General features: G+C 43.8%; 1 protein-coding gene across 2 annotated transcripts in view; it reads right to left on the bottom strand.

Annotated features, from left to right (window-relative positions):
- Positions 1 to 3,121: 3,121 nt before the first annotated feature.
- sema6cb (semaphorin 6Cb) overlaps positions 3,122 to 13,215 on the bottom strand; it is a 122,672-nt gene continuing 112,578 nt past the window's right edge. For both annotated transcript variants that reach the window (XM_014200836.3, XM_014200832.3), the window contains one exon: positions 3,122 to 5,663. In XM_014200836.3, coding sequence (XP_014056311.1) covers positions 4,297 to 5,663 — 1,367 coding nt within the window. In that variant the 3' untranslated portion in view covers positions 3,122 to 4,296. The remainder of the gene's footprint in view (positions 5,664 to 13,215) is intronic.

The raw sequence follows: 13,215 nt of genomic DNA, 5'->3' as shown, positions 1-13,215 counted from the left end.
AGGTGTGTATTGAGCAAGAGGCTATACCTGAGAAATGTATGCATAATCCATCATTCATTCATTAGCTAAAAGGCTATACTACATTGAATTTATTACCTGAAAAAGGTAGGCTAGGACATCTATTAATCTAATTATATACAGTGCCTTTGGAAATTATTCAGACCCCTTGACTTTTTCCACATTTGTTTACATCCCTGTTAGTGAGCATTTCTCCTTTGCCAAGATAATCCATCCAACTGACAGGCATGGCATATCAAGAAGCTGATTAAACAACATGATCATTACACAGGTGCACCTTGTGCTGGGGACAATAAAAGGCCACTCTAAAATGTGCAGTTTTGTAACACAACACAATCCCACAGATGCTTCAAGTTGAGAGAGCGTGCAAAAAATAATTGAATGTTAATTTCTCTACCATAAGCCACCTCCAACGTTGTTTTAGAGAATTTGTCAGTACGTCCAACCGGCATCACAACCACAAACCATGTGTATGACGTCGTGTTGCCGAGGGGTTTGCTGATGTCAGCGTCGTGAACAGAGTGCCCCATGGTGGTGGTGGGGTTATTGTATGGGCAGGCATAAGCTACGGACAACGAACACAATTGCATTTTATCGATGGCAATTTGAATGCACAGAGATATCGTGACGAGATCCTGAGGCCCATTGTCGTGCCATTCATCTGCCGCAATCACCTCATGTTTCAGAATGATAATGCACAGTCCCATGTCTCAGGGATCTGTACACAATTCCTGGAAGCTGAAAATGTCCCAGTTCTTCCATGGCCTGCATACTCTCCAGACATGTCACCCATTGAGCATGTTTGGGATGCTTTGGAGCGACGGGTATGACAGCATGTTACAGTTCCAGACAATATCCAGCAACTTCGCAATAGCCATTGAAGAGGAGCAGGACAACATTCCAACAGCCTGATCAACTCTATACGAAGGACATTTTCTGATCCACGCCCATCATCAAACAGATGCATATCTGTATTCTCAGTCATGTGAAATCCATAGGTTAGGGGGTAATTAATTTATTTCTATAGACTGATTTACTTGTATGAACTGGAACTCAGTAAAATCTTTGAAAATGTTGCATTTATATTTTTGTTCAGTATATATAAATCTTGAACAGGATGATCTATTTGGGATGCAATTTGAATGAAATTGATGGAGAGGGGAAACAGAGTGCTCAAGTATCCGCTGATTTAAAGCAATTATTTTAGAGAGATAGGCTGCTAAAAAAACTCTGCAGCTTCAAATATATTAAAAAGTATTGTTACAATTAAGAAGTGAACCCCGAAAGATGGAGATGTGTAAATTAGATGTGCATTCAGGCCTTATATTATCCTACTGTGGCATAGGCTATGCTGCAGCAAATGTAGACCTACCTGTCACAAGAACAATAAGTTAGCATGATAAGATAATGCATTGTGGACTGCGCTCCATAGCCTACTGAGATGCGCTCTGTCCCAACCCTGAGCATTGATGATTGATCATGCAGATAGCAGTGAGAAGGCCGGTGAGAAGCCAGATTTAGCCAGATATAATTTAACAGTTCAATTTCACGTCAAGCTTTTGATAGAAATAATTTATTACAATTTACTGGTTTCTTGCAGTGATTTATCCCGGGGAAAAGGGAGTGGGTTTGGGCGGGAAGTCTCGGTAAACCTGTTCCCGCTATTCAACCCTACTCTTGACAATGTTTTATAAAGTTAAATAATTTTGTAATAAAACAGGTCACTTCTATGTGAGAATAATGTGACACACATCAGAGTCAGTGACACACTTGCAATGTATTTTCGTTTATTTCTATTATAAGAGACATACAATGGTATTCTGTGAAACCAAATTCATAAGAGCCCAAAGAATGAAAACATTATGAATCCCCCCCCCCCCCCCCAAGAGAATGTATTTACACTCTGTGCAATACTGATAGCTAGTAAAAGTAAAATAGACCATTCCCTTTCCCATACAATGTCAACGCAAACTCAAATAAACTTCACTTCAACTCACCAATAAGTACTGTAGCTGCCCTTTTCCTGTTATGAGATATGGTCACATTCAAAATCAAATACTGGTTTCATGTGTAATGGGAGTGATCCATAAGGTCTGTGAGGATTCTACTTATGTGTGTGTTGCATCCAAACAACTAGTTTACCTAAAACGCAAGAAAGTACCCATCTATAACAAATGTTGTAGTTTAGGCTCATGTATCGATCGGTCAGCCCCAAGGTGAATTCAAGTGTGAAGGGTAAACTTGGGGTCAGACCAGCTTCAGGAATCTAGGGCATAAATACTATTTTCAGATACAGTAAGTGCTTTTTTTTCTCTCAAATAATTGACCATGAATCCAGCAACCATGAAGTAGCCCAGAAAGTGCAACAACAGAGTTCCAGAGGGAGTGGTATTTCTGAGGCCGATCTGACTGCTTTCCCTCTCTCTCCCTGAGGAGAACGCTCAGCAGACACTTCCGATCCCTTCCGGTCTACGCTCATCGTATCAGGGAGTCCATTCCATTTCTACCTAAAACAAACTCAACATCTTCTGATCAGACAAAAAAACCCACCAAATCCCACCCTTCGGATCTTTTCCGCTACCTGTGGTGTACCTGTGGTGTACCTGTGGTGTACCTGTGGTGTACCTGTGGTGTACCTGTGGTGTACCTGTGGTGTACCTGTGGTGTACCTGTGGTGTACCTGTGGTGTTGAGACCAAGTGACATGTAGGGAGTATCAGAGAGCCCGAAAAATCTTAACATCTGAGGGACTGATGTCCCCCATTTTAATCTATTGAGTAGCCTGCTATGCTACAAACAATCAAAAGGTAAAGTTAGCAATCAGAGAAACAGCTAACCCAGTGAAAACACATGAAAAGGAGGCAAACAAAAAAGATGCAGCCTCAAGCTGTGGTAGTCACTATGCCAGTGCTGGCAGGCTCACAGTTCAGGGATATCAAAAACCCTAGTTAGAAATACAAATCTACAATAGATATGACACATTCCGACAACCATAAAAAAAAAAAAATCATCGAACACCTATTATATAGCATCTTGGCGCCTTGCATTTACCCCTACCCCATACCACATACTATATTAAATAAGGCACACATTTACACATACAATTAACATTTGGCTAGTATCATTCCTTTATTTACAACCAATAGCCACAAAGTTAATAATTAGAATAACTGCAGTCTGTACCATGTTAAGAGTACCATGTACCATGTTGAGTGTCTTTTGGGGGCGGATGATCTGATCTTGATCCTGATTCTTTGGGGGTTGAGTGTCTGGTCCTCTGTGATACATGATAATTATATTAGAATTCATGAGGATCAACTAAGCACCAATGTGATAAAAACATTCTTTAGGAATTGTAGTAGACCCTACTTCATAGACCCGCTGTATTAATGCCTTTCATCTGTTTCTCAGGCCTTGGCAGGATAGTAGGGTCTCCATTTTCCAAAAAAGAGAAACGCCTAGCATAGTTGCTTTGAGTAGTTTCCTTTGCTTGTCAGTATCCACCATCTTGGCTCTCTTTTTGAATGTGAGTAGTACATTCACCATGAACGTGTTAATATGGTAAATGATTACTTATTCCCCTAGTCCACATACTAACCATGCTGAAACCGGGGCAGGCGAGGCCTTGCCTCAGAACTTATATTTGAGATGCCAAACACCAACCAGTAATGTATTTCAACATAATGGGTTCAGTTTCAAAGTAAGGCAAAAAGACAGAGCTACCTTTAAAGGAGTTTTGTTGATGTCGCTCCACAGGATACATATACTGCATATGTATATGTATACATATACGGTGTAGATATAAAAACACACATATATATACACACACATGCATATATAGAAACACGTTAGGGGGATCAGGACTTTTTGTCAACACTACATAAGAAAAAGGTAAGCAAAAGCAAGTTTCATAGGCATCACAAGAAGCTCTAGATTCAATCTTAAGCTGTCCGATGTTTGATGGCAAACCCTTCCACAACTAAGTTGCATGGTAAATCCACACTGAGGACATTGGCAGCATAATTTAAGGGGGTCGCGTTTCACCAACCCCAGTCCCTCACCTTCTATAAGCAAGTAGCTGAGCAATACCAATATGGTACAAAGATATGCATTGGACATAAAGGGGAAATAACAAGTTTGTTTGAGGTTTGTCGACAGCAAGAATGGCTGCCACATAATCCAGGGCACGTCTTCTCATAAAGGTCTTTCACTTTTCACCCATTGAGAGGAGAGGACGAGGCACAGTCACTCTTGCCCTGTTCTCCTCTCCTCTTTCTCCTCAGTAGTTGAAGTTTCCCTGTTGGTTGACGGGAGAGGAGGCAGGGATGAAGAGGGGTTTGGGAGGGACGTCGGGTTTGAGGGAGGTGGTCCGGCGGACTATGGCCCCCCGGTGGAGGTATCCTCCGGTATCCTCCTGTTTCTCTCCGTTGTAGCTCTGCTGGCGTGTCAGGTACCCGTTGGGGATGAGCGGGTAGTGGATCTCGCAGGCGCTGCCGGTGGAGTTCATTCGAGCCAGCATAGGGGGCGGTTGGTGCTGGTGGCCGTTACGCTGGCTGAAGCTTTGCTGTCGGTGGACCATCCCTCCACCACCCCCTCCGTTGGCAATCTTAGTGGCAGCGGTAATCAGTGAGTGTCTCTGGGAAGAGTGCCTCCGCTCCAGGGTGGACTGGTGGTGAGGGGGCATGTCCGGAGGTACGTCCATGCGGCGGGTCAGGCTGTCTCGGGGCAGGGTGGAAGAGCTGTAGTAAGGCGCAGACTCCGTCTCGGGGATGTGCGGCTGGACACGGTTGGCAAAGGCTAGTTGACCCCCATGGCACCCGCCGCTGGCTGACAGGCCGGATGAGGTCATGACCTGGGCGTTCTTGCTGGCGTTGGCCTCGTGGATGTGTTTGAGCAGTTCGTCCAGTGACGTGACCTCCATCACCTTCTGCGGGTAGCAGGGGTAAGGCTGCTGGACCAACATGCGCTCAGTATTGTGGATCTTGCGTTCCTCCAGGTGCTGAGGTCCACCGACCAAGGCATGCCCATTGGCCAGAGTTTGCCCATTGGAGAAACTGTGAGAGTAGGGGTAGATCTGCTGGTGGAGCTGGCCTGAGCTGGGCCTGGAGCCTTGTCCCATGTTGTGGGACTTGGGCTCCTTGGCATTGTTGCAGTTCTGGTTCTTCTCCCACTGGTTCTTGAAAGCCTTCATGTTCTTGATGGGCAGTTCAGGGGTGGAGTCTGGGGTGGGCAGACCCGAGAGCTCCGAAGAGTGGTGTAGGTGATGGGGGTGGACCTGGTCTCCCATGGACATCCCTGGGTGGTGACCACCGTTCCGTCTGGGTGCTCCTTGATGATGCTCCTTCCCGTTCTGGAAGAAGGAGTTGTAGAGCTTGGGCGAGGACACCTCCATCTTATCCTCCTTGTTCTGGCATTCCAGCAGGCCATTGAGCTTGGCCAGGCTGCGTAGGGACAGTGCATGAGGAATGGGGGCCTCCGGGTCCTTGGCCAGCCTCTTGGTCTTGTGGCCGGTGTGGTTGCAGTAGCAGGAGACCAGAAAGCCTGAGAGGAAGGCTCCAAGGACAAAGGCCACCAGCACACAGGCAATCAGCAGGGTGTAGTGGACACTGTGGTTGGTCTTCTCCATCTCGGGAGGCCGTCGGACACCTTCACAGAAAAAGAGAGCGAGAACAAAATGGTCTTTAGTGTAATGAAACCAGAGACCTAGAAGAGACTATCATTTCTATAAGGTCAAGCAGGCAGCAGCTGGAAAAGACTGGTTGTGTTTACAGAAGCTCTAGTATGTGGGAAGCAGCGTTGCAGAGGTGTTGGAACTAGCCTCTTGGCTTGCCTCCCTCTCTGTTAATGAATCAATAAAGTATTTCTTGCCAAGACCTCAGCTTTCGTCGCCAACTGCAAAGAGTGGCAGAGGGCAAGAGCTCCCCAGTCAGCGAGAAATCAACTCCAAAATGAGTTTGGGTTTTAAATATTGATGGGTGCACTGGCAGGAGTCTGATGTCATTCACACTGGCTGTGCTTTCAAATGCATGGATCAGGGTGAGTGCCCCTGCGATGAACTTGCCAAAAATAACCAACTCGAACAACCAGCTCATAGAATGTGTCACTCTTTAATTGAACGAGAGTCTGACTGATTCAAATGGTTGTCTGGGAAAACATCTGAACTGCCGCAACTAAGCGCCTCAAAATCTCAAGGTTATCTCAACACTATGAAAACGCCCTTGGATGGTGTGACCCTGCTACTATATTTGCCTAATGTTATCTGAGATTCAACAGGAGGAGTGATACTAGCCACCTTTCTCACAATCAGAGCTTATTTACAAAGGCTGCTGCCATCTATGGTGTCAGGCCCTTCTCCAACCTTAATGATAGTCTCTGTGAAATTGATACATCTGGGGAGGGGATTTGGGCCACCCAGGAGCAGAAATGCAGGTGTTCCAAATAGGCTAATTTCATCCCGTAATGAGAGCTCAGGTTAGGCAGTAATAGGCAATGATAGTGCCAGCTTTAGACGTAATGGTGGTGATGGGATGTTGAAGATGATGATGAGGAGGAGGATTTAGGTGATTGGGCCTAAGAGAGACTTGTCGAGGGTTTTTCTCTTTCGATGAAATTACAAAGAGCTGCCACATGCTTCAGCTTTAACAGAGTGAGGGCACTTGATTAGAAGGGAATTTCACTGAGGGAATTTACAACTAGGCGTTTAGTGGAATCAGACATCTCGTACAACAATTTCAATGACAGCAGTGTCTTACACTTCATAATTTCTTTAAATGGGTTTTGTTCAAATAGGTTGCCAATACATTATTCTGTCTGAATAAGGAAAACATTGCTGGGATGAAAACTGGAGTCTGTGAGGGTAAATGCAGGCAGCATACCAATACCATTTGAAAGAAAGATATTCATTAATTTAAAAAGGGAAAGGGAGATGTGAATAATAATTCGCATGAATCTACAGTACACGCAGAACACAGAACAGAATGTCCTTGGATACATTTAAAAAAGAATGCTCTTAGGTCAAGTGTGTGTGTTTGTCTTTAGGTATTTATGTGGAGAACAGGTATGCAGTGCACACACAGTATGTCTTTAGGTATATACTGTATGTGGAGAACAGGTATGCAGTGCACACATTGTAGGCTGAATAAATGAGTAACAAAGCTCCACTGCAGCTTCAAGCACAAACTCATCATGAATCTATACAAGTAACAAAAGCACAACAGGGAAAATCTCGATGTGTTAATAGAGGAGCACAGGCATCAGCCTTGAAGCTCCTGGCACTTTGCTAGTAACTCTAAAGGGTACTTGTCACCGTTACCGTTTTTCTTCGACAGCCTCTTAATACAAACAGAGAGAAGATGTGGCAGAATTAGCATCAAACAAGGCTTCGTTCTTTGGTCTTGAAGTAGCTGCCGACACGAGTGTCTCTTTGCCTGGCGTTGATGGAAAGTTATATGTAGGTCACAAAGTTAGAGGAAAAGTGTCTACTCCCTGTCGCTCTCCCAGCGCTATCAGGAAGTAAAAGCTTTTAGAGCACTGCAAAGCTCTCTATCACTATCAATTGGGCCATTTGCTCTACATCAGTAAATAGAATACTGGGTGTCATTCCCCTATAGAGAGATGCAATATACTGTACTATCACATTCTCCTGGCGATAATGTTAAAATCACAGAATAAGTTTGACATGCTGCTTTGAAATCGCAAGTTCTATCCATTCAAGTGCTATATCCATTGTATTTCTATGATGATTAAAAAATTGTAAAAATCATCTTTGTTTAACCAGGTAGGCTAGTTTAGAACAAGTTCTCATTTACAAATGTGACCTGGCCAAGATAAAGCAAAGCAGTTCGACACATACAACAACACAGAGTTACACATGGAATAAACAAACATACAGTCAATAATACAGTAGAAGTCTATATACAGTGTGTGCAAATGAGGTAAGATAAGGGAGGTAAGGCAATAAATAGGCCATGGTGGCGAAGTAATTACAATATGCCAATTAAACACTGGAGTAATTGATGTGCAAAAGATGAATGTGCAAGTAGAGACACTGGGGTGCAAAGGAGCAGGATAAATAAATAAATAAATACAGTATGGGGATGAGGTAGTTGGACGGGCTATTTACAGATGGGCTATGTACAGGTGCAGTGATCTGTGAGCTGCTCTGACAGCTGGTGCTTAAAGCTAGTGAGGGAGATGAGTCTCCAGCTTCAGTGATTTTTGCAATTCGTTCCAGTCATTGGCAGCAGAGAACTGGAAGGAAAGGCGGCCAAAGGAGGAATTGGCTTTGGGGGTGACTAGTGAGATATACCTGCTGTAGCGCGTGCTACGGGTGGGTGCTGCTATGGTGACCAGTGAGCTGAGATAAGTCGGGGCTGTACCTAGCAGAGACTTGTAGATGACCTGGAGCCAGTGGGTTTGGCGACAAGTATGAAGCGGGGGCTAGCCAACGAGAGCGTACAGGTCGCAATGGTGGGTAGTATATGGGGCTTTGGTGATAAAACGGATGGCACTGTGATAGACTGCATCCAATTTGGCATGGCGATGCTTCGTTTATCCTATCTGTCCTAGGCCAGTGTGTCAGAGTGAGCCGAGGCAGTATGTTTTTTTTTGAATAATACAGGTCAGGATGCCCATGTCTCTGTGTGGCTTCCCCCAGGCTCCCTGTGGCTCCCAGTTCTGTGACTCATCTGGGCCCCCTGACCAGGACCCTATGACTATTGAAGGGTTCCACATGGCCGAGGAGCTATGAGTCAAGAGCCGCAGTGGGGAAATGCACAGCGGAGGTACACAGATCTCCAACCCCACGCACAACCTGTCACAACACGTTTGGGGCTGGGGTGGATGACTCAATCGGGCCGTATGCGTGACATATGGTGGCATGGTCACAGTGAAATTAATACCCACTGAATCATGGCATGTGGGAGACTGGTGTGCTGCTAGATGGCACACAGGAGGCATAGCATGCAGGCAAACAGTGTAATGCATTGCCTCAATACAGAGTTGAAAGAAAATACCTTTAAAAAGGGTCAAATTAATCATTTTATGACCCAATATTGTATGACACCTCTGATAAAGAGGTGAGACAAAAAGGTTTGAGAGCTTTGCTTTAATGTAACATGTGACCATTCATTTTAGTTGCCTGCACCTGTGAAGTGGTAGAGGTTGTATAAAAATGTTAGTAAAATATAGGTGTGTTATATAAAGATATGTGGTGCCGCAGGATAATTGAAGCTACTCAAAGCAACAATAACAACCTCCTCTCAATGGTTTATATAATGTTAATAACTGAGTGTTTTTCAGTGTTTGTTTTTCTTGGTTGTCACACTATATCTTTAGCCAAAGTGTGGGTTCAGCATGATCTCTGTTGAACAGAGGCCTACTATATGTGTAACGCGTGACGAACAGGAACACACACACACATTAAGAACTCTCAGGTCTTCTAAAAGGTAAACACACATATGGTTGAGAGTGGACAGGAGGGAAGGAGGAGAGAAATGGTGACAGAAAGGGAGGGGGGGGGGACAGCTGGAAGTATTCATGCTCAAGAGGACGAGAGACAGAGAGAGAGAGAGAGAGAGAGATACAGTAGGGAGAGAAAATATAACTTCAGTAAGAAACTGCCAGGCAACGGAAAAGAGAGAGAGCGGAACAGGACAGAAAAAAGATGAGCAAGAGAACTAGAGAAAATAAAATGAAATAGAATGTGGCAGAAAGCTGGGGACAAAAAAGTGACAGAAATAGAGTGTGAGAAAGAATGTGCAGGGAACAGATTGTAAGGGGGAGGCTGGGAGAAGATGGAGAGAGAGAGATGTGTCAAAGTGAGTGACAGATTGTCAGCCTGGTGGGTTTTGAAGCCTCGCTCTCAGAAGCAGCTGTGTTTTGGTACGTAGAAGGCCCCCGCTTGACGCTCTCATAGCGCTGCATGAGAGAAACACTGAGCGATTATATCCATAATGGTAAAAATAGACAAGGCTGTGCATTATGTAACCAAGCTAAAGCTATACGCAACCTGGAGTCTGTTCTGCGTTTCACTAATTAGGGAAGGGTTGTGCGAGGAGCCAAAGTTGAGAACGTGTCGATTCTGGAGTGTGAAGTGCTATTTCAGCAGGTGATTAAATGGCTCCAAAACAAACAAAAACAAAAGAAGTGAAACATAAACAAGGAAAGCAGAGATTTTCACCTTTGACTCACGTCTAACCCTTCTCTGAGATGCTTAAAACCGATAGTTATATAAAATCATACAGATTCATTTAGCTCCAACTGAACTACTACTGTACATACCTAAGAAGTGTTTCAGAGTCAAGCTGTGTTTTTATTCTACAGCATGTGCACCATAGAATCAGCTAGCCATCTGCAGTGTTGATGGCCAAATGGATGGTCTTGAGATTCAGGGATTTTGGATAAGCTGGACATCAACCGATTATTGAACTACAGTGTTTATGGTAATCCTGATTGCTGATGCCTAACTATGGTGTGGAATATAGACAGCTCGACTTTGGGACAATTCCAATGTTGTTTTCAGAGTGAACTATCCCTTTAAAGATTACTGACACAATGGAAAAGTTCACTGCTCAAGATCGCACTTACAGTGCCTTCAGAAAGTATTGATACCGCTGGACTTATTCCACATTTTGTTGTGTTATAGCCTGAAGGAAAAAGGAAACTGCACACTGCTCTTGATAGTATCACTGATCTTTAATAAGCTTACGTATTGGCCTCACGGCCTTCGTCAGAGCTCTGACGAAGGCACTGATACTATCAAGAGCAGTGTGCGGTTCCCTTTTTCCTTCATCTTGTTCAACATCTTGTGCACCTGCAAAAAAGATTGCTCAGATGTGCGAGTGCCTTTTGAATGTTGAGTTATAGCCTGAATTCAAAATGTATTGAAAATGAAAAACAGAAATATCTCATTTATTTAGTATCACACCCTTGAGTCAATACTTTGTAGAAGCACCTTTGGCAGCGATTACAGATGTGAGTCTTTCTGGGTAAGTCTCTAAGAGCTTTCCACACCTGGATTGTGCAACATTTGCCCATAATCTTTTTCATAATTCTTCAAGCTCTGTCAAATTGGTTGTTGATCGTTGCTAGACAACAATTTTCAGGTCTTGCCATAGATTTTCAAGTAGATTTAAGTCAAAACAGTAGCGTGGCCACTCAGGAACATTCACTGTCTTCTTGGTAAGCAACTCCAGCGTAGATTTGGCCTTATGTTTTAGGTATTGTCCTGCTGAAAGGTTAATTAATCTCCCAGTGTCTGGTGGAAAGCAAACTGAACCAGGTTTCCCCTCTAGGATTTTGCCTTGCTTAGCTCCATTCCGTTTCATTTTTATCCTGAAAAACTCCCCAGTCCTTAAAGATTAAAAGCTTTAAAATGTATGAATTTGTAAACATTTCGAAAAACATAATTCCACTTTGACAGAACCAAAAATCTCAATTTAATCCATTTGAAAAATCAGGCTGTAACACAACAAAATGTTGAAAAAGTCAAGGGGTGTGAATACTTTCTGAAGGCACTGTAGCTAAGCACTGGAAAAGACTCCTGAGTTCTATATCTGCGTCAAGTAAAGACGTTCCAAAATAGCCTAATTAGTTTCTGTTTCTCTACAGCTAAGGGGAGAATGTAATAGTTCCATTAAAGGGTACTTCATTCCATAGTGCCGCAATGAGTCAAAATGGCCCCAGGCGTCGCAGGCAACCATTACCCCCAACTAATGCCAGAGATGTATTTTCTGCCGAGGAAAACACAACAACAAATCATCGGCTGCAACACTCCAAGCACTGAGAGTGTTTTCAAAATTAGACACGAACAAGAGTCTGCTAACTAAAATTCAGAGTACTTTGACAGTTCAAATAGCTGATGCTTGGGTAATGATGAACAGAGTTAACGCTCTGCGTTCGTGTGTGTGGTGTGTGAGTGTGTGTGTGCGAAAGGGGGTCTGGGTGATCGTGTGAATGAATTCAATCATGTATTCTCATTATTAAGAATATGCATAATATTACACATCAGTGCCCAACCAATTGGATGCAGCTTGATTTATGCACACATGAGGTAATATGATACGCTGTAATGTAACTGGTTCACTCCAATTGAAAAATAGTGCTAATAAACATGGCATTTTATTAGAAGTGTGCTGATGCATGTAGAGCATCAAGAGGTTTCACTGAGGAGACTTGTGTTGAATACTGGTAAAAGTAAAAATAAAATAAGGCACTAATGGAGATATTGAAATGTACACAATAGTTACCTGGAGGAAAATGGGGAAGGGTCATGCTTTTTCAATTTCAGTCAGGGGGAGGGTTTAGTGTAACAACAATATCATGGAATAAAATATATTTTCTATTTTACCTTTATTTAATTAGGCAAGTCAGTTAAATTCTTATTTTCAATGACGGCCTAGGAACAGTGTGTTAACTGCCTTGTTCAGGGGTAGAATGACAGGTTTGTACCTTGTCAGCTTGGGGATTTGAACTTGCAACCTTTCAGTTACTAGCCAAACGCTGTAACCACTAGGCTACCCTGCCGCCCCATAAATGATAGTTTCCCAAATGATTATTATTATTTTTACAAATGCATATAGGCATACCTATTATGTGGCTGCGGTGTTAAACAATGAATAGCTTTTTCTCTTATTCATTGATGATCAGATACTTCAGTTGTATCTGGTTCTGTTGCGATACATTTTAACAGTTGATCACTTTAGGAGTGTTCCAAACTTAGACCATCCTCTTTTTTTGTGGTACTTTTACCCCTTTTTCGTGATATCCAATTGGTAGTTACAGTCTTGTACCACTACCACTGCAACTCCCCTACGGACTCGGAAGAGGCGAAGGTCTAGAGCCATGCGTCCTCCAAAACAAGCCGCAACGCTTCTTGACACACTGCTCGCTTAACCCGGAAGCCAGCCGCACCAATGCGTTGGAGGAAACACCGTCCAGCTGGCGACCAAAGTCAGCTTGCAGGCGCACCACAAGGAGGAGTCGCTAGAGCGCAATGGGCCAAGGAAATCCCAGCTGGCCAAACCCTCCCCCAACCCAGACGATGCTGGGCCAATTGTGCGCTGCCTCATGGGTCTCCCGGTCGGCTGTGACACAGCCTGGGATCGAACCCGGGGCAGGAGTGATGCTTCAAGCACTGTGGTGCAGTGCCCTAGACGCTGCGCCACTCCGGAGGCCAATATATCCTATTTTTTAACAA

Source organism: Salmo salar, chromosome 05 (assembly GCF_965601325.2).
Source record: "Salmo salar chromosome 05, fSalSal1, whole genome shotgun sequence".
Classification (NCBI taxonomy): domain Eukaryota; kingdom Metazoa; phylum Chordata; class Actinopteri; order Salmoniformes; family Salmonidae; genus Salmo; species Salmo salar.
The sequence above is the reverse complement of the archived record's forward strand: the minus strand, read 5'-3'. Positions and strand labels throughout refer to the sequence as shown.